The 22,739-nt window shown below is 36.5% G+C and overlaps 1 protein-coding gene across 10 annotated transcripts in view; it reads right to left on the minus strand.

Annotated features, from left to right (window-relative positions):
• Nucleotides 1-3,188: 3,188 nt before the first annotated feature.
• The window catches only part of C15H11orf74 (chromosome 15 C11orf74 homolog), a 62,274-nt gene continuing 42,723 nt past the window's right edge, over nt 3,189-22,739 (minus strand). For 7 of the 10 annotated variants that reach the window (XM_010358406.2, XM_010358407.2, XM_030918893.1 and 4 more), the window contains 2 exons: nt 12,106-12,245; nt 3,193-3,460 (listed from right to left, as the gene is read on the minus strand). In XM_010358406.2, coding sequence (XP_010356708.2) covers nt 3,296-3,460; nt 12,106-12,245 — 305 coding nt within the window. In that variant the 3' untranslated portion in view covers nt 3,193-3,295. Of the gene's footprint in view, nt 3,461-12,105; nt 12,246-22,739 lie in introns of all 10 variants that reach the window. The other 3 variants (XM_010358410.2, XM_010358411.2, XM_030918897.1) reach the window with 1 other exon arrangement.

Here is a 22,739-nt window from a genome sequence, read left to right on the forward strand (position 1 = left end):
CTTCCTTGCTCCTCAGCTTGCAGATGGCCTATTGTGGGACTTCACCTTGTGATCCTATGAGTCAATTCTCCTAATAAGCTTCTATATTTATATATATATATATGTACATCTTATTAGTTCTGTCCCTCTAGAGGACCCTAATACACTAAGCTGTTTTCCAAAATAAGTGATCTGCATTTACATTTCATAAAATTTATAATTGAAAAAGTAGATTCACATACCCAAATTGTTCTAAATGTACTTGAAAGTTTTCTAATAACTGAATCAAATATCATTTATTCTGAATTAAAATAAAAATTAAATAGCTGAAAATCAGTTTCTCAGTCATAATATTGCAAGTACTCTAGTTACTAAAATGCCGCTAGTGGCTATTACATTGAACAACATAGCTCTATTATAACTATTTGTGTACACATCTCTCTTCCCTACTTAATTGGACCATGTCTAACTTGCCTGTATCCTCCCCACTGCCTAAAGCTTGAACACACAAATGGAGCTTTATGAAAGCTTGTTGAATAAGTAAAAATAAATGTGGAAGTCACTTGACCCTAGGGCAACATGAAATCAAGAGCATTCTTTTGTAAATAACATAAATGGCATTTTTATGAATACTTACACACATTCACACACACACACACACATAAGCACAAGTACATGCATACAAGCACAGGCCTGCAGCATTATTCACAATAGCCAAGATATGGAAACAACCTAAATGTTCATTGATGGATGGATAAAGAAAATGTAGTATATACATAAAATGGAATACTACTCAGCCTAAAAAAGGAAATCCTGCTATATGCGACAACATGGGCAAACCTGAAGGGCATTATGCTAAGTGAAATAAGCCAATCACAGAAGGACGAATGCTCCATGTCCACTTACATGAGTGTAAGTCAAACTCATAGAAGCAGAAAGGAGGACGGAGGTTGCCATGGTTTAGGGGAAGGGGGAAATGGAGAGTTGCTGTTCAGTGGGTATAGTTTCAATTATACATGAATACATTCCAGAGATCTGCTGTACAATACTGTGCATATAGGTAACAAGATTATATTGTACACTTAAACATTTAAGAGAGTAGAGCTCATGTTAAATGTTCTTACCACAAAAAAAAAAAAAAAAAAAGAAAGAAAAGAAAAGAAAAAGAAAACTAATAGTGAAAAACAAAACAAAAAAAATGACTCTGGTGTGGGATACTGATAGCAAAGGAGTCTACGTCAGGGAGACGCAGTGAATGTATGAAAACAGTGCTGTCCTCCTCAATTTTTCTGTGAACATAAAACTGCTCTGAAAAACAAAGTGTACTTAAAGAAGAAAAGAAAATCAGTTAAGTTTAAGTACATTCAATTTGTTACTAATTCCTACAATAATAAAAATTACTTGAAACATATTACTCCCCCTTCCTCTGGGCCTTCATCTCTCTTTTCTCCTTCCCTTAATGCATTTATGGGTATGTTACATAATTAGCATTTCATAATGCATTTTTATATTCTCTAGTTGTTTTGCCTTCTCAAGTTGTATTTTAAGCTTCTGGAGATAGAGCTCATTCCTTGTGTTGTGGGAAGTCAGGGACCCCAAACAGAGGGACCAGCTGGAGCCGTGGCAGAGTAACAATTGTGAAGATTTCATGGACATTTATCATTTCCCTAATAATACTCTTATAATTTCTTATGCTGTCTTTACTTCAATCTCTGAACATAAATTGTGAAGATTTCATGGACATTTATCAGTTCCCAAATAATGCTCTCATAATTTCTTATGCCTGTCTTACATCTCTTAATCCTGTTATCTTCGTAAGCTGAGGATGTACATCACCTCAGGACCACTATTGTACAAATTGATTGTAAAACATGTGTGTTTGAACAATATGAAATCAGTGCACCTTGAAAAAAAAACAGAATAACAGCGATTTTAGGGAACAAGGGAAGACAACCATAAGGTCTGACTGCCTGCGGGGTCGGGCAGAATACAGCCATATTCTTCTGCTTGCAGAGAGCCTATAAACAAACATGCAAGTAGGGAAGATATAGCTGAATTATTTTCCTAGCAAGGAATATTAATAATTAAGATATTGGGAAAGGAATGCATTCCTGGGGGGATGTCTATAAATGGCCTCTCTCGGAGTGTCTGTCTTATGCAGTTGAGATAAGGACTGAAATACGCCCTGGTCTCCTGCAGTACCCTCAGGTTTATTAGGGTGGAGAAAAAATCCTGCCCTGGTAAATCTGAGGTCAGACTGGTTCTCTGCTCTCAAACCCTGTTTTCTGTTGTTTAAGATGTTTATCAAGACAATACATGCACAGCTGAACACAGACCCTTATCAGGAGTTTTTGACTTTGTCCTTTGCCTTGTGATCTTGCTTTACCCTTTGCCTTGTGATCTTTATTGGCCTCAGAAGCATGTGATCTTTGTTCTCCCTTTTGCCCTTTGAAGCATGTGATCTTCATGACCTACTCCCTGTTCATATGCCCCCTCCCCTTTTGAAATCCTTAATAAAACTTGCTGGTTTTGCGGCTCAGGGGGGCATCATGGTCCTACCGATATGTGATGTCACCCCCAGAGGCCCAGCTGTAAAATTCCTCTCTCTGTACTCTTTCTTTTTGTTTCTCAGCCAGCTGACACTTAGGGAAAATAGAAAGAACCTATGTTGAAATACTGGGGACAGGTTCTCCCAATATCCTTGTATTTTGTAACCATTATCACACATGGTTTAATGGTAATAAAGAAATGCAATAATTTAATGTATGACATATCATCAATTCTCAATGCCTTTTTTCAGTAAAGCCTTTCCCAATCAATTCCAGAAGCCAAATCTCTCAACAACACTCACATTGATAGCACTATCTCTGGACCTACCTAGGATCCAGACCTACTTCATATTAGCAATTTTTCTCTAATGTGCTACAATGTGTTTTCATGTGCAATTGTCCTTTATTCTCAAGGAAGTAGGATCATGTTTCTGACCTTTGGTACAGCACCCCACATCACCTAGTGCAATGCTTTCATCAAAATGGATCCTTCCATAGATACTGCTTCCTGTTCCCATTTCCCACTCCCATCTCCTCCAACCAGCCACAAGATGCAACAACAACATGGCAAGAGAGAATTCTGTAAGGGCTGCAATCTCCTTGGCCTTATTGCTCTATATCCCTAATAATAGGTAACTCTGATAAATGAGTGCACATATGTAAATTTCCACAAAGGGAATTATAGTAGGTTTATCTTTTATTCTCATGTTGCTTGAATACGAACACAATTAAAATAAGCACATACACACAAAAAATGCCTCTGTGAATCAGTCACAGGGTTCCTCTAAGTCTGGGCTGGTGTCCTTTCTCTTCTGCTTGCATAACTCTTTGATGGCCTCTATCTCTGCAGAACTAAACTTGGAGGTTAGTGTCACATTGTCATAGTCAAATTCTTCATCAAGTGAGAAGGGTTGAACTTCATCTCCAAGTATCTATAAAAGGTAACAAAGGAGGAAAAAACATACACAATCATTGTAAATGAAGATAAAGTTGAGAAAATTAACTCCCTAGTAATATTTAATTAAACCTTTTTTCAGACTTCAGCACTCTCAGCTGATTAAGCTGTTTTTAAGTAAAGGAATAAATTCAATTATTCAGTTTGACCTAATTTAAGCCTCTTAATATGCCCCATTTATACCATGCTGTATCTGAAAGAATATCATTAACCAGTGCTGCCCAAGGCAAGAATCAGAAAGTCTCCCTTGCATATACTCATTATACATTTTACCACTTGTAGTGTCAGGACTAGAGAAGCATACAGAAAAACCAACAGTTATATTAAAATGTGAGAAAAATATACACTAAGATATTTTATCAACCTTAAATAGATTTTCACCATTTGCCAAAAAAGATCTATATTAATAAAACATAATTTTTTAAAGATAAAAGTACACTACATTGAATATACTTCTTCAGATAATACCTATAACTCTTGGCTAATAACAGTAAAACTTGAAACATAGTTTAAATTTAAAAGTCCAGGATCTCTTTTTTCCTGCCAAGAATTTAAAAATATTAGTTTATCTATAAGTAAAGTAGTTACAAAGAAATGTAATAATTTTGAATCTATTCATAATTTGTGAGTTTTAAAGACTTCCTAAAGGAAGGCAGATAAAAAAGCATATTTTCCAATAAACCAAGAGTATGCCTTAAATCTCTTGTATCACGCCCTAAAAAGCCTCTCCAAAAACAAATGGTGTGTGAGACAATGAAATCATCCAGTGCTTCTATGTAGCTCTACAATATGTATAGTGATGCTGAAAAAATTGAAAACTATGGTTTATGCAAGAATGAAAAAATGTCCCAAAGCTATAATCAGCTTTAAATATTCTTGCATGGAAGATGATCTCATTGAGTGGCTTATGCAATGTTAGTAAAAATGTAGCATGTAGCTCAGAAACTATCTGCTGTTACTAAAAGTGAAAGAAAAAATAATGAGTAGTTATCTCCTACCTGTTCTGCAAGTTATGTTTTGAAGTTAGGTGTGCAGTGCTAATAGCAAACGCTCAGCCATTCATCATCCTTTCTTAGTAAAATCAGCAGGAGAACAACTTCTGGAGATGTGCTCATTTCCTCTTTATTAGAAAGGACCTTAGTGCTTTCCTGACAAAACTGCCACTGAGTTTCCATGGTGAGTTTCCACCATGTGCCAGCCCTGATACTAGGAACCACGTAGCATCAGCAGTGATATTCAAACAACCCTACCGGTAGTCACTGTTACCCCTACTTTATAAAGCTCTGAAAGGTTAAGTAACTTGCCCAAATACAGAGTTAGTAAGGGAGAGAAGCAATATTTGAATCCAGGGTAATCTGCTTCAAATAAAGCATTAGCTGCTCAACAGAAACACCAGCAAGAATTAACCTTGAAGTTTTCACTAAGCCAAGTCATAGCTCTTTGGAGAGAAGACCTTTTCTAAATAAGATGATCAATTCTCACAGCCTACCATTAGAAAACCGTACCCAAGGCTACGTGTAATACCATGACTAGCTTTTAAAACCCAGCTGTATACAAAAAGCAAATCAGTCCGCAAGGCTGATCAGTCCATTTTGATCACTTTCTGAGATCAAATTTATCATCATCACAGCCAAAGTGACAGTGGGACAGTCTTGCTTAGATGGCTCAAATGCAGAAACACACACACACAATGACACAAGATGTTCATTTCCTGAATATTAAGTGTTCTTGCTATCTCCAGCTCTACTCAGCAGTAAGTACTGAGGCCTGCAGGCTTGGTTGGCCACAACCCCATCTGGAGTCGATTCTAGCTGATCCTGGCAAAGCATAAGGAGGAGAACCTGTTTCCACCAATATATTCAGTCTGATGGGAATTTTGCTGCTTTTTCATGCCTGGGCATCACATGTCTATTAAGCTTCAAGCTGCCTATACCAGCGTATGTCCCCTATACTAGGTCTTTAAATTCTACCTTGAAACCTCTAAAACTTGCCTACACCTTACTAGCCATCCTTACTAGATGCAGTCACTTTGTCTTCACCCACCTCTCACTTAGGGGGTAGGAATACAATTTCAAATTAGACAAATCCCTTTGCCATGTTAAAATCTCAGTGACACCATACCATGCCCCCAGCTCCCTCTACAGAACACAAATAACCTCAGTTCCCACCTCCCTCCCCTTACCTCTTCACTCAATAAACATCTATTATATAGCAGATTCTGAGAACATAAAGTGATTATAGCAAAATCTGTGTCTACGTGGTTTCATAACTTCAAGGAGAAGACAGAAATGTAGGAATGATTTCAGTATCACGTGCTGTGCTCTCCAATACAGGAATGCAAAAAAGGGAAACAGAAGCACAGAGAGGAAAGTGCAGAAGCTTCATTTACTCTTCAATTTTTTTATTTTATTTTATTATTTTTTTTTTTTGAGACAGAGACTCCCTCTGTCACCCAGGCTGGAGTGCAGTGGCACGATCTCAGCTCTCTGCAACCTTCGGCCCCCAGGTTCAAGCAATTCTCCTGCCTCAGCCTCCTGAGTTACTGGGACAACTGGCGCATACCACCAGACCTGGCTAATTTTTGCATTTTTAGTAGAGACAGGGTTTCACCACGTTGGCCAGGCAGGTTTCAAACTCCTGGCCTCAAGTGATGCACCCACTGCAGCCTCCCACAGTGCTGGGATTATAGGCATGAGCACCGCACCTGGCCTCTTACTCTTGATTGAGTTTTGCCACTCTCCAGAAAATCCCACTTGCCTCCCCACACATCACTTCACTTATTACCTACCTCATCCTAGCAACCCAGATAAAGTACGTCCGGTATTTTGGACTTGCTTCTAAACTTTGATCAGGGTTCCCATGGCCAAGTTAGTTCTAGATACGGCCCAACCCATTGCCTTCCTAAGATTCTCCCTTCCCTGAGGTCTCAAACTACCCTGTGGCTATAATATCCAGACTTACGGTACTAGAGATATAGAAATGTATTCTTAAATGGAAACATCTTATTTTCCTTTAAGTTTTTTTAAAATACATCTACATTGTTCTCTGTTATGGATGATGATTCTCTTCATCAGTCACTTGGTACCAACCATAACAATAACATGGAATAAAGTTTTCAGCAAGTCAGTAAAGATAATGTCAACACAAAGATTATTCATTTATAATATCCTTCAATGTATAAAAATATACTTAAAATATAAATTTCTTCACTAAGAAATTAAGGGTTATTAACAGCAGCTATTGTTAGATTTTCTAGGCAATCAGTTAGATACTGAGATATTAAAGCAATAAATAAAGAATAGTAATAATGTCACATTTGCAATGCCAAAACATGACATTCAGGACACTCTGAACCATTTTCGGGATATACTGTAATGTGGCCAGTACATCATGTCAGAGGAATAGCCTCCTGCAATCATTCAGATATTGTACATTCTTTCCACAAACTCTACATTCCTATTAAATTCTAGTCACTGTGTTAGGTGCTGGGGATACAAAGATGAAGACCTATGTGAAATCACAAACAAATGAGATGAACTCATAAATCATTAGAGTAAAATGTGGTAAGAACAGGGTGATGGGAACACAGAAGGAATACCTGACCCAGACTAAGTTGGAGGGGATTGGGAAGGAATCATAGAAGGCTTCTTGGAAGAGGTGATATCTAAGCCGACTCTTAAAGGGTAAACATTAGTTTACAAGTTGACAGAGAAGAGCTTTGCTGACGGGGAGTTTCCATGAGCAGACCATGGAAATAAGATGCAGAATTTCACATTTGTGAATCTGAAAGTAGGTCAGCATTGTCAGAGCACAAAGTGTAAGTTGGAGAGTGGCAAGAGACAAATATGGTGCCAAATCATCCTAGAGATGATGAAAAGTCACTGAAGAATTTTTTGAAGGCAGGGAAGACACTCCTTCATCCATTTAATTTTTATTAAGCACCTACAATGAGACAGGTGCTGGAGTAAAAAAAAAAAAAAAAAAAGCCCTGCCCTGTTGGAAATTATATGAGACAGATCACTATGAAGGTTAAATAGAAGGTAGATTTGAGTGGGATAAGCCTGGAGCCAGAAGAGTACTCAAGAACCTGCTAGAGCAGTTCAATAAGACATCAGGAGAAGAGGGGACTAGTAGCAGAGACTTGAAAAATCCGTAGAAAGTGAAATTGGCAGCACTCGATAAGTGACTGAATATGGAAATGTAAGAAAAGGAAGAATGCAGAAAGGGAAGCAGGTAAAGCACAGTTTAATTTGAATGTACCTGAAGGAATCTAGATGAATTGAATATACAAACTTGAAACTGAAAAAAAAAAAAAAGGTCTGAAGCTAGAGATGCCAGTTTGAAGATGAAGACGGATTCAAGTATGTAGGCTGTGAAGAACTGTATGTTAAGCACCGAACCCTAAGGCACACCAACTCATAAGTGATGGATGGAGAGAAAACCCAAAGGAGTCAGGGAAAACACAATTTGAGAAATACGTAAAGAATCACAGAAGAAAAGTGAAGTGAGAACCAATGAAGCAAGAGTGCCAGAGGAAGGTCAATGGTGTCAAACATGGTAGAGAGATCCATTAAAAGGAAGACTGGAAAGTGTCCACTGGATTTGGCAATCATAAAGCAATTGGTGCCTTCATTCTGAAAACATCCAGGCAGGTGACTGGAGCCAAGGATATTTTACAGTATACTGAAGAGTCTAATAACTTTTCAATTCTGGATGAAAAGAGAGAAAAAAGAACAGACAGTAGCCAAAGAGGGGTCCAAGATTAAGGGAAGCTTGTTTTCCTTATTTTGTTTAATTTTGTTAAGGATAGGAAAGACTTAAACCTGTTTACATGTTGATGGGAATGAACAAATAGAAAAGAGAGAATGACCCCAACCATGTTATTACTGTATACCAGAAAATCACTTCCCATTTAGTGGTGAGGTTTGTTTATTTATTTGTTCATTTAATAAATTTTTACTGTATGTCTACTATATGCATGGCACTGTGCTCGGCACTAGTTCTGACTCTGCATGTTAATTACGTAAGCTTATGATGACATGCATGAGTGAATTTAGTCTTCCAAAACAGGAGACACATAAGTAATTCAAAGTGAGCCCAGGTAGGTGCACACTGCAATTCACAAGATATCACTGTGATCTTCTAAATGATAGCTTTGTTTGTTTGTTTGTTTGTTTGTTTTCTTGAGATGGAGTCTTGCTCTGCCGCCCAGGCTGGAGTGCAGCGGCGCGATCTCGGCTCACTGCAAGCTCCACCTCCCGGGTTCACGCCATTCTCCTGCCTCAGCCTCCCGAGTAGCTGGGACTACAGGCGCCCGCCACCGCGCCTGGCTAATTTTTTTGTATTTTTTTTAGTAGAGATGGGGTTTCACCGTGTTAGCCAGGATGGGACAGCTTTTCAAATACAGAAAGGTTGCATTTCTATGTATATATTTCAGTTATTGGCTGTTGTGGCATACTTTGGAAATTCTCTTCTTTCAAATTCAGTTCGTGTTAGGGTTCAAAGCCAAGGTTTTTAGATTACAAACTGAAATTATGATTTACTTCAGTGAAGACTTTGTGCAATGGAGCACTAAGTCCCCTGTTGCCAAACAAAAAACAACTATGAATTAAGTTATTAACTTGTTATTTTTGCCTAAGGAGCTGAAAGAAATATGTGGATTTCAGGTGTCTAATTTCAAATCTAATTGAAACCTTTTTGTAGCCTCTCACGGAATAAAATTTGTGGAGTATTGGAAAACTTTCAGTCCCCTTAAAATTGTTCATGTGACTTATTCTAATAGAGGCACCGCTGATGGAGAGATTGTTTTCATTCATAGTACCACATAGGCAAATTAAAGAAAATAGAACTAATGCTTAAATCAATAATGGCAGCATTTAGCTGTAGGCTACCATACAAAGTAATATGGTAAATAAACTGTCTTTATAGGAGAAAATTTTTAGAGTACCATTATGAATTAGACAAACAGGAGAGCTCCTATTAAAATACTACACAAGTTTCTTCTATGACCTCTTCTACAGTTTTCAGGGGGAGGGGGTGGGTAACACAATTTTTTATCCTCCTAGTAACAACTCTCTTTGTTCTGTAGAGCAGCTTCAGACTTCCAAAGTTCATCAAAATGGAGTAACTAAGGCAAGATAATTCTATACACATAATTCTATACACAATTATGCATGTGTGTAGAACCAGTGGTAAAATTAGGGAAAAAATCTGAACCAAAAAAATGTTAAATGTTTGAAGTGATGGATATGCTAACTACCCTGATTTGATCATACACATATATATGTACTAAAATATCACACTATACCCCATAAATATATACAATTATTATATGTTAATTTAAAAATAAAAAAACTAAATTAGGTAAAACATTGAGTTGGTCCAATTCGTATCAGAAAGTTGATGGATTCTTAATAGGCGATTAAGAGAAAATTAGGAAGGACATCCAGAATATATTTTCAGCTTTTCAGATTGAAATCACAGAAAGAAACTATCATCTCTAATCCCAAAATGGTCTTTCATTAAGCCCTTCAGAACCCATTTGCTATAAATTAATGATTATGCTCTTTTACTAGCTCTGGGTGCTTTAAAATAAGATGAATGTTATCAAACCAAGGCAGAGTTGGTACAGTACAGGTTGAGTATCTCTTATCCAAAATGCTTGGGATGAAGTATTTTGGGTTTCAGATTTTGGAATATTTGCAGAACATATACCAGTTGAGCATCCCTAATCCCAAAATCTGAAATCCAAAATGCTCCAATGAGCATTGCCTTTGAGCATCAGGTTGGCACTCAAAAAGTTTCAAATTTTGGAGCATTTTGGATTTTCCCATTAGGAATGTTCAACCTATACTGTGATTCTAGATGGTTGTGAAAAGTTACTCTAAAAAATAGTAATTAGAAATAAAAATTCCCAACCAAGATATTACTTCAGATATTCAAAAAACAGCAAAAGTTATTCATCTGTGGCTTGTATCATTTTGATTCCAACATTTTTAAATGTCCACATTTCTGGTAAGAAATTTATATTCCTCTTAACACACCATCATATATGGGGTCTCAACTTGAATTATACTGCTATTTGATAGATTCTGTTTTCATTCATAGTACCACATAGGCAAATTAAAGAAAATAGAAGTAATGCTTAATCATTCAGTTTTTTTAACCCATTAACTAAAATCACTTTGTAACAATTTCAATAATTGTACTAGATTCTATATATTCTCTAATTGTACTGAAATAAAATTGTATTTCTATAAAAGTACAAGGTGCCATGTCTACTGGCTGGTCCAATAACTTGTATGGCCACAAGTGAAGTCAACAGCATGAACAAATCTTAAAAAAAAAAACTGATTCCTTCTAGAAATAGCCTTATAATTTTAGCTTTTTACAACTCAGAGAGAGCAATCTATAATTCAAAAAGCATATTGAAAAGTGACTGTCCCTAACAGTTTAGCTGGTAATCAATTTGGGAGTTTATTATAAGCCTGCATGCATCCTGGATACACTTTCATGATGTCAGTGAACAAAAGTACTTATTAGAAAGTGGTAATTTAAAAGTGAAATGTGTGGATTATTTCTGACTGAATGGCTAATTCTATAACAGAATATCTTCTAGTAACAAGACTAGTACCTCATGATTAAATAATCCAAAAAGACCCTAAGGATTTTATTAGAAAGCAATAATAAAGAGCCCTTAACAACTTATTGTGCCTGAACCTGCTTTGTGTTCCAGTAAGGAGGGTAAGAAAGGTCACTACCAGTGCTAGCAACAGCCTCTATTGATACAAGTTTATTAAGCATATGTAGAAGAGCTGCAAAATGATAGCAAAAGATGACTTACAAGTTGCACATTTGCGAAAGATATGCCATAGATTCCATTTTCATAGCTAGGTGACATTTCTCAGCCTCCCCTGTGGCTAGCAGGAACATGTGACTAAGTGGTCACCAATGAAATGTGAGCAGAAATTAAGGACCTTGAGTCCTAAGCCTTGGGGAAACATGCTGTCCCCATGCTCCTCTATTCTGCCCTCCAGGTGTGATGATGACCTGACCTGGAATACGCAGGTGAGGACGATGTCCTAAAATATAATGGACATCCAGAATAGAAGGAACCTGGGTCCCTGATGACCCCCCAAAAAGGAGCCACCTGCTCATTTTAAGGGCTCTATATAGGCTGTTAAATAAGAGAAATAAACATCTATCGCTTTTCAGCCATTGAATTATTATTGGGATTCTCTGTTATAGAAGCCTGGCCTTTCCTTAACTAATTCAAAAGTTTATAGAACCTTATCAATAATAATAATAACAGCCTGTTCAGACTAAAAAGGGCAAGAAAACTGTCTATCCCTTCTATTGTGTAGTCCTTGGGTAGCACAGATCTGTAGCATGGCATACACTGTAAAACAAAAATGGTTTCCACATAAAAACATAATTGTGCTATGTGTTTAAAAAGAAATGTATGCATTTGAGATAGATGGCTGTGAGAGGGACCAATTAAGCAACTTGAATTTTATATTTTCCCAAATCTTAGAAAAATACAAAAGTATACAGCATTTCTTTGAAGGGATGAATTACAAAATCAAGGCAGTGTAGAGAATGACTGAATTCCCTGTAGAGTACCTCTTCCGTCTGTTTGTCCATTCTTTTTACAGCGGGCTTTGGCTTCACTTCACAGGTAGGAGGCTGGGCCACAGAAGGGATACAGAGAGGAATGCTGGTGCTTGCAGCCTGCTCCACTTCTCCTGGAAGAAGCAGCAAATCTGTTGGATACAAAACATTTCAATTGAGCCTTTCGCCAAGTTCACAATTTACCTAAATCGTTTAAATGCCCAAAAGTCAAAGAAAATGAAGCAAATATGCTCATGTAAAGTAGGTCCATTTCACAATGCCTGTCCCCCTTTGGGAACTGGACTCAAAGGTTTGCCCTTTCCTCATAATAGAAGCCATTAGTGCATTTACTTTTATTTTATCATTGCAAACTTACGAGTCCCCCCAAAATGTCTGGAGAAGTACTGCTTTTGGAGTAACCTGACTGTCCCTTTTCCTCTTAACTCAATTTCTACTTTTATATGAAAATAAGGTGGTAAGATGTTACTTTTGCTTCATTTTCCCATATTTTCCTGGAGGGATAAAGAGAAAGAAAATGGAGTGCTGATTTCATCCTGTAACAATATGGCAATATTTCAAAAATATATATTAAAAAACAGTAACGCCAGAAGGAAAGTACTTTAACTTTCAGCAGAAAAATGAAATACTCTGTCATATTCAGAATGCATGGTCTAATTTTCAACACTTGCAAAGAACAACAGCAATGTGTTTCCTCCTTGTTAAGCACAATCTCAAGAATTCAATAACCAATCTTGGAGTTCTGATTGACCCATTATAAGCGGATATGTCTCCTGATTTTTGCATGTGTGACAGTACATGGATGCATCACAGACAACTGATGATCTTCCACAGCTTTCTTCAAGGAGGACAAAAAAACAAATAGAAGCACAACAGGTTTCCTCCTCAGTCTGTTTTCATAGGACCAGAAGGTCTTGCTAGAACTAGCCAATAACTTGGAGCTGACTCTGGATGATGCTGCCCACTTCTCAAGGATGTTCCTAATTAAGGCACCAATTAAGTTCTCAATGGAAGTGATTAATTAATAACAGGCATGACTTGACTGCTGCAAATGGTAGCATGCATAGGGAGATAATTGAGTAGGTATTGCTGTTCAAAAACTGAAACTTATTTGAAATGAATCTCTCAACACTATAGATATCCCCTTCACACACACAAAAATATAATTACAAAATTCTTATGACTCCAGCAACAGAGAAAACAGTCTGGAAATAGAATTGTGGAGGGGAAATGGCAAAGAAGGTAATTCTGCTATGGCTAATTATTGAAATTCTAGACTATGATTTCATTAATTAGCAGAAATAAAAACAATAATAATAGCCAACACTTACATACTCATCATTTTGTATGCTTTAGCTCAGCTAATACTCCCAAAGCTCTATTATTTCCTGTTTTACAGGCAATGAGCTCTAAACACTGACAGCAGCCTCACTCAAGATCCCACAGCTAAAAAGGGCAGAGCTGGGCAGTCTATCTACAGAGCCCATGCTCTTATCCTACAATGCCACATTACGAACTTCTTTTAAATAAGCATTTTCATTACATATTTTATTTTACTGGATCAAATTAAACACTCAAACTCAGAACCAAGAAGTGTCATTAATATAACACATTAGCATGGTTAGGCAACATTAAGTACATTTCCCAAACATTTCATACCCAGAGAAACAACATTTTAAAATTCAATGAGGTTAGTTGGAAGACTGGTTTTCTAATGCACCTATTTATGAGTTCAAAGCCAAACCCACTGAGCGTCCTTGTGTAATAGCCCAGGACTGGTACCAATCTGGTGAGGGACCCACCAACAAGGAAAGCAACAAGAGAAAGGCTTGGGCCTCTCAACATGAAAACCATTATCTACCTGACCCACTGGCTGACAGAGCAAACATCAGTTCAAATGTGAAATCAAAATCAATTCTGCTTTCAGGGCTATTTAAAATCATTGTTCTGGCTGACAGTATTGTGAAGCGAGGAGGATAACTGCAATTTCTTTACTGAAACTTCACTTCTCTAACCTATTTGCCAAGAAAGTAGGATTTTCAACAAAAATGGCTTCTTTCATAATAATTCTACCGCCATGGGAACAATTCTTTCAAAATAACAAGACTCAGTATTCTCCATGTCTTAAATTCTTGTCATTTGTTTCTTCAGAGTAAAAGCGAAATGCACCAATGCATATCTATTAGTGCCTAACATAGCACCTCATACATAGTGAATTCTCAGCAAATACTTGGAGATAGAAAATGAATTTTGTACACCTCAACTTTTAAACTGAACAGCAAGTATCAAGAGTCTGCCTGCCAATAAGATGTTGTGGATGATGTAAAATGAGTATAGCCCTTACCCTCAAAAACTAAACGTTACAGGAATAAGACTTTCATATATAAAATCAAAAAATAATCAAGAAAAAATTGAATGGCTCTAACTCTAAAGATGACAGATTAATAAAAGGGCAAAAACAATATGAATGAGAAGAGCCTGGCAAGGCATATGTTATAAAGAAAACTACTGCAATCATTTAGCCATTTTACAATCATGGGTGGGTTATATATATATTTATATTCTCTCGGGAGAAAAAAATACTGTATTCAATCATGGTAGGAAATGAAATTTCTGAAGTTCTCTGTATAACCTTCTAAAACAGAAATGCTTTAAGAGACTTAATCTGATCATATTAGTTGTTTCTGAAACAACCAAAGGCTTTGTTTCCATCTTAATGAAATGCCACCATCTTGGCATTATAGAGTCAGGGACACTTTCAAAAATGAATCTTGAGGTTGGACGGCAAGACTGGTTGAAGTATTTTAATCTCTTCTTTCTCAACCATATGTTTAGAAATTCTACTATTTAAAAAGTAGCTATTCATGCCATTTGTCTCTGTATTTTGTCAATGATCAGAAAGTCAAAGACTACAGCCATGTAATCAGTATTACAAAGTGAGCAATCTACTTGACATCTGAAATTTTACATACAATAATATTTAATCTGCCTGGCATATTTATAAAATTAACCAATCTGTTCATTTGTTACCACATAAAACAGCCAAAATTTCTTGAAAGTTTGGGCATCCTAACACAAAAAGGATATAGATAAAAAATACTTTAGCCATCCAGGCCACTTCTAAATAGAGCTTCCAGCTATGATAGTCTCGTTCAGTAGCTCTTATTCTTAAAAATTATTGAAGATCCCAAAGAACTTTTGTTTATGTGGGTTATGTCTATCAACACTCACCATATTAGAAATTAAAACTGACAAGTGTTCTAATATTTGTATATTAGAATCATTACAGATAATCAAGTTATGTATTAAAATAAGTATTTTTATTAAAAGTCTATTTTCTAAAAACAGAAAATATTGAGAAGAGAAGCATTATTTTACATTTTTTCAAATCTGTTATAATATCTGGCTGAACAGAAGAAAGTTGGATTCCCTATTTGTTTCTGCATTCAATTTTTGAAACATGCTGTTTTTTAGTTGAAGTAAGACAATCCAGACTCACACAGATAGGCAGTTGGAAAGGGGAGGAGTATTTTAATAGTCTTTTTATATAGTTGTGGATATTTTTCTTTGATACTATACCACCATCTGAAAAATGATAAAGTTTTTCAAAAGTTATTTTCAATGAGCATTCTGAAAACATGTCAGTGAACTTTTTGTACTGCCACATTAAAATCCATTGGTCTATCCTGCACACTGAATGGATCTTTCTCCTATGTATAATTTTGTAAACATTATTAATTGGTCATTTGGAAAATACTGGTTCACTGTGTTATGTAGATCTTTCAAATTTTGACATATTTCATTATACAGTATAAAAATCACATTAGTTAATATCACCAATTTTGCCAGAGAAGCCTTTAAATATTGAGAAGCTGTCAAGCTCACAGTACTAGATACAAATTCTCTAAAAATCTAATTTTCACTTGATCCATTGCCAATTTTATCATTGGCAACGAATACCATTAGTTATTAGCCTTGAAGAGACAGGCTCACTTTATTCATTTTTGAGAAATATAGTTTGTCAGTCATTCTTTCAAATAAAAATGGTGATTCATGAAAGAGAAAAATAAACTAGTTCAGCACACCACTCAATCACCCAAGTGTTTTTCCACAACCACTGTATTTCAGTATGTAACAGAAGTGCCGTATGAACACTTACTATTTTGGCACAAAAATAATTAAAAAGAGGTATACTTAAGAATCAAGATTTAATAAAATTAATAATTTTTACTACATCAAGAAATTTTCAATGAAAACTGGCATTTGTTTTTGATTATAAATTTATAACAGTGAAGATGAAAACTGCTAGTATAACTTGGTGCCACAAACTTGATTCAGACTAAGGTGCCAGCATCTTCACCCGTCATTGTTTTTTCAACTTCAATGCAAACATCAACACATGACCTGCCAACCTCAGGGTTTCTGAGGGATTCCCAGACCACATCCTCAGGAGTCTGCTGGTCTAGCTAATGTCAGTCCAACCCTCCCACCATCAACAACTAGAAAAGCTAGATAAATTACAAAAATCAACTATTTAAAGGCATTGGAGAAGGATGAGGAACCAAGATTTCAGCCACAGTTCTTAAATATTTGTTGAGTAAGCGTCCCTAGTCATTCAGGGGTAGCCTAAAGCTGCTTAAAGTTGCAAATTAAGAAATACCTCTTTAAAAAAAAAAAAAAAAAAAAAGAGGTAACCAATGTCATCATTTGTATGCACTTGCTCATTAATGGCAATTAATCCCATTAATGGACTAAAAATGACTGGACATTGCTATGGTTAGGATATGGTTTGTTTGGCCTTAGCAAGTCTCATGTTGAAATTTGATCCCCAATGTTGGAGGGTAGGGACTGGAGGGAGGTGCTTGGTTTGAGAGTAGATCCCTCAGGAATGGCTTGGTGCCATTCTCTCCTGAGTGAGTGAGTTTTCACTGAGTTCTCACTCTTAGTTCCCAAGAAAACTGACTGTTGAAAAGAGCCTGGCACCTCTTTCCCTCTCTCTCAGTTCCTCTCTAGTCATGCAGTTTCTGCACATGTGACTACCCTTTGACTTCCCCAGAAGCACATGCTGGCTCCATGCTTCTTGCACAGCCTGAAGAAGCACGAGCCAAATAAATCTCTTTTCTTTACTCAGCCTCAGGTATTCTTTTACAGCAACATAAATGGACTAAGGCAGAAGTACAGCACTGGAGAACCTGAAAATAAAAATCAAACAAGGCTGCCAACCTTTGAGCAGGAATCAGTGCCCATTCTCAAGCAATACAATCAGTCACAGCATAAGTACACCCACTGGCCAAGAGATGTGTATAAGACAGCATGAATCTCAGAAGTAGATTAAAAAAAAAAAAAAAAGTCTCTTGAGCTACTTGGGCTGGGCCCACTGAGGAAGCATAAAAATAAAGATGAACAGAAAATCTTCCTATTCTAATGGTCTCAGCACAATAACTAATAACTGATCCAAACAATAATCGTGCCGGGTAAAAGTTTGGGCCAGTTTGTCTGAGGCCTGACAGTCACCAGGTTAACTACCTTATCTCAAATTCAAAAAAGGAAGAATAGGTTAACTTGATATCAAATAAATACAATGCACAAAACTTTGTGGCAGACGCTAACCTCAGAAAACTGCTTAATACCATTGCTTAACAGAACTGACTCCACTGAAAAACCGTCTTCAATCTTTCCACCTGGGCTGCCAAATGATAAAACAAATATCAGAAAAGAATCATGCTCCTAAATCTTGGAGAATATTTATGAGAGTGAATGGGGTGAACAAATAAAGTCAGTGGTAGAAAAACAATATGCAAACCACTTCCTTGTTGCCCCAGGCAAATCTGTTGCTTAAACAATAACAACAGAATCTAATCAGTAAACCTCCCAGCTGCCAAAATTATACAAGCAACTTGACTATTTAAAATGTCACATTTCCCATCTGATATAAATATTTGCCTTCTGCTCACATTCCTGAAGTGTAATACAAATTAGGCCCAAAATAAAATTCACCTTGGCACAAACTATTTAATTTCTTTTTCCTTTAAATGACCCAGATTGTGCATTATGAAAGTTGTAAAGCCCTGGTGGCCTTTTCAGTAATTAGAATAGATTGCTGAAGCCTAGTTTGATTTTCAGCATAGGCTTCGCACATCATTCTATGTGTGGGAAGGTCTTGACTAGTTTATTCAAGTCTTGGTTCAGCCTCAGTAATCTTTTATACACAAATATAAGAAGGCTGTTATCTGATTTCTGGAAAAATCATATTAGTAAGATGTTTTTATCAATATTTTAAAATAAATCTGCTAATTGAAAAATGCAACTTGAAAAAAATATTTAAAGAAAGCAATGTGAAAATACTGGAGAAGGTAAAAAGGCTAATTTAAAAGATTGACGGGCTGGGCACGGGGACTCACGCCTGTAATCCTAGCACTCAGGGAGGCCGAGGCAGGTGGATTGCCTGAGCCCAGGAGTTCAAGACCGGCCTGGGCAACGCAGTGAAATCGTGTCCCTACTAAAATACAAAAAAATTAGCCGGGCGTGGCGGCATGCACCTGTAATCTCAGCTACTTGGGAGGCTGAGGCAGGAGAATTGCTTGAACCTGAGAGGCAGAGGTTGCAGTGAGCTGAGATCATGCCATTGCGCTCCACCCTGGGCGACAGAGTGAGACTCCGTCTCAAAAAACAAAGATTGACATAAGAAAAATCAGATCTCTTGGCTATGTTGGTTTATGTCTATATACAGACTTCTCATATTGGCAAGAAGTGAAAAACTTAAACCATTCACAAAACCACTCAAAACATGTACTTTTGTGCCCTCTTATGAAATTTATTTTATATTGCATATGTATTACATGCAGACTGGAACCATTTGTATCCACGTGTTATCCTCAAATTAATTATATTAATATATATTTTATATTATATATAACATAGATTATATATGTTTATATATTATATATGTTATATATAAACATAATATATTAACACATTATATAATACATAATTATGTTATATTAATATTAACTTATTAATAATATATTATAAAATTATTATATTTTATTATGTATTATTATATTATATTATTATATATAATATAGGAATTCAGGAATTGAACTCAACTTGCACCAAGCGGACCTAATAGACATCTACAGAACTCTCCACCCCAAATCAACAGAATATACATTCTTCTCAGCACCACATTGTACTTATTCCAAAATTGACCACATAATTGGAAGTAAAGCACTCCTCAGCAAATGTAAAAGAACAGAAGTTATAACAAACTGTCTCTCAGACCACAGTGCAATCAAACTAGAACTCAGGACTAAGAAACTCAATCAAAACCGCCCAACTACATGGAAACTGAACAACCTGCTCCTGAATGACTACTGGGTACATAATGAAATGAAGGCAGAAATAAAGATGTTCTTCGAAACCAATGAAAACAAAGATACAACATACCAGAATCTCTGGGACACATTTAAAGCAATGTATAGAGGGAAATTTATAGCACTAAATGCCCACAAGAGAAAGCAGGAAAGATCTAAAATTGACACCCTAATATCACAATTAAAAGAACTAGAGAAGCAAGAGCAAACACATTCAAAAGCTAGCAGAAGGCAAGAAATAACTAAGATCAGAGCAGAACTGAAGGAGAGAGAGACACAAAAACCCTCCAAAAAATCAATGAATCCAGGAGTTGGTTTTTTGAAAAGATCAACAAAATTGACAGACCGCTAGCAAGGCTAATAAAGAAGAAAAGAGAGAGGAATCAAATAGATGCAATAAAAAATGATAAAGGGGATATCACCACAGACCCCACAGAAATACAATCTACCATCAGAGAACACTATAAACACCTCCATGCAAATAAATTAGAAAACTTAGAAGAAATGGATAATTTCCTGGACACTTACACTTTTCCAAGACTAAACCAGGAAGAAGTTGAATCCCTGAATAGACCAATAGCAGGCTCTGAAATTGAGACAATAATTAATAGCCTACCAACCAAAAAAAGTCCAGGACCAGAAGGATTCACAGCCGAATTCTACCAGAGGAACAAGGAGGAGTTGGTACCATTCCTTCTGAAACTATTCTAATCAATAGAAAAACAGGGAATCCTCCCTAACTCATTTTACGAGGCCAACATCATCCTGATACCAAAGCCTGGCAGAGATACAAGAAAAAAAGAGAATTTTAGAGCAATATCCCTGATAAACATCGATGCAAAAATCCTCAATAAAATACTGGCAAACCGAACCTAACAGCACATCAAAAAGCTTATCCACCATGATCAAGTGAGCTTCATCCCTGGGATGCAAGGCTGGTTCAACATACACAAATCAATAAACGTAATCCAGCATATAAACAGAACCAAAGACAAAAACCACATGATTATCTCAACAGATGCAGAAAAGGCCTTTGACAAAATTCAACAGCCCTTCATGCTAAAAAACTCTCAATAAGTTAGGTATTGATGGGATGTATCTCAAAATAATAAGAGCTATTTATGACAAATCCACAGCCAATATCATACTGAATGGGCAAAAACTGGAAGCACACCCATTGACAACTGGCACAAGACAGGGATGCCCTCTCTCACCACTCCTATTCAACATAGTGTTGGAAGTTCTGGCCAGGGCAATCAGCCAGGAGAAAGAAATAAAGGTATTCAATTAGGAAAAGAGGAGGTCAAATTGTCCCTGTTTGCAGATGACATGATTGTATATTCAGAAAACCCCATCATCTCAGCCCAAAATCTCCTTAAGCTGATAAGCAACTTGTGCAAAGTTTCAGGATACAAAATCAGTGTGCAAAAATCACAAGCATTCTTATACACCAATAACAGACAGAGAGCCAAATCATGAATGAACTCCCATTCACAATTGCTTCAAAGAGAATAAAATACCTAGGAATCCAACTTACAAGGGATGTGAAGCACCTCTTCAAGGAGAACTACAAACCACTGCTGAGTGAAATAAAAGAGAACACAAACAAATGGAAGAAGATTCCGTGCTCATGGATAGGAAGAATCAGTATCATGAAAATGGCCATACTGCCCAAGGTAATTTATAGATTCAATGCCATCCCCATTAAGCTACCAATGACTTTCGTCACAGAATTGGAAAAAACTACTTTAAAGTTCATATGGAACGAAAAAGAGCCCATATTGCCAGGACAATCCTAAGCCAGAAGAACAAAGCTGGAGGCATCATGCTACCTGACTTCAAACTATACTACAAGGCTACAGTAACCAAAGCAGCATGGTACTGGTACCAAAACAGAGATATAGACCAATAGAACAGAACAGAGCCTTCAGAAATAGTGCCACACATCTACAAATTTCTGATCTTTGACAAACCTGACAAAAACAAGAAATGGGGAAAGGATTCCCTATTTAATAAATGGTGCTGGGAAAACTGGCTAGCCATATGTAGAAAGCTGAAACTGAATTGCTTCCTTATACTTTATACACAAATTAATTCAAGATGGATTAGACTTAAATGTTGGACCTAAAACCATAAAAACCCTAGAAGAAAACCTACACAATACCATTCAGGACATAGGCATGGGCAAAGACTTCATGACTAAAACACCAAAAGCAATGGCAACAAAAGCCAAAATAGACAAATGAGGTCTAATTAAACTAAAGAGCTTCTGCACAGCAAAAGAAACTACCATCAGAGTGCACAGGTGACCTATAGAATGGGAGAAAATTTTTACAATCTATCCATCTGACAAAGGGCTAATATCCAGAAACTACAAAGAACTTAAACAAATTTACAAGAAAAAAAAACCCTATCAAAAAGTGGGTGAAGGATATGAACAGACACTTCTCAAAAGAAGACATTTATGCAGCCAAAAGACACATGTGGCAATTCCTCAAGGATCTAGAACTAGAAATACCATTTGACTCAGCCATCCCATTACTAAGTATATACCTAAAGGATTATAAATCATGCTGCTATAAAGACACATGCACACATATGTTTACTGCAGCACTATTCACAATAGCAAATACTTGGAACCAACCCAAATGTCCATCAATGATAGACTGGATTAAGAAAATGTGGCACATATACACCATGGAATACTATGCAGCCATAAAAAAGGATGAGTTCATGTCCTTTGTAGGGACATGGATGAAGCTGGAAACCATCATTCTCAGCAAACTATCGCAAGGACAGAAAACCAAACACCACATGTTCTCACTCATAGGTGAGAAACGAACAATGAGATCACTTGGACACAGGAAGGGGAACATCACACACAGGGTCCTATTGTGGGGAGGGGGTGGGGGGAGGGATAGCATTAGGAGATATACCTAATGTAAATGACGAGTTAATGGGTGCAGCACACCAACATGGCACATGTATACATATGTAACAAACCTGCACGTTGTGCACATGTACCCTAGAACTTAAAGGATAATAATATTATTATTATTTATTATTATGCATTCTTATATTAGTATATATTATTATATGCAATGTAATATATTAATATTATATCAATATTAATGTTGATTATTAATAGTGTATTGATATCAATATTAATATTAATATAATATCAATATTGTATATTATTTATTATATATTATATTATATTAATTAATAATATTATATTATATTAATATTATTATA

Source organism: Rhinopithecus roxellana, chromosome 15 (genome assembly GCF_007565055.1).
Source record: "Rhinopithecus roxellana isolate Shanxi Qingling chromosome 15, ASM756505v1, whole genome shotgun sequence".
Classification (NCBI taxonomy): domain Eukaryota; kingdom Metazoa; phylum Chordata; class Mammalia; order Primates; family Cercopithecidae; genus Rhinopithecus; species Rhinopithecus roxellana.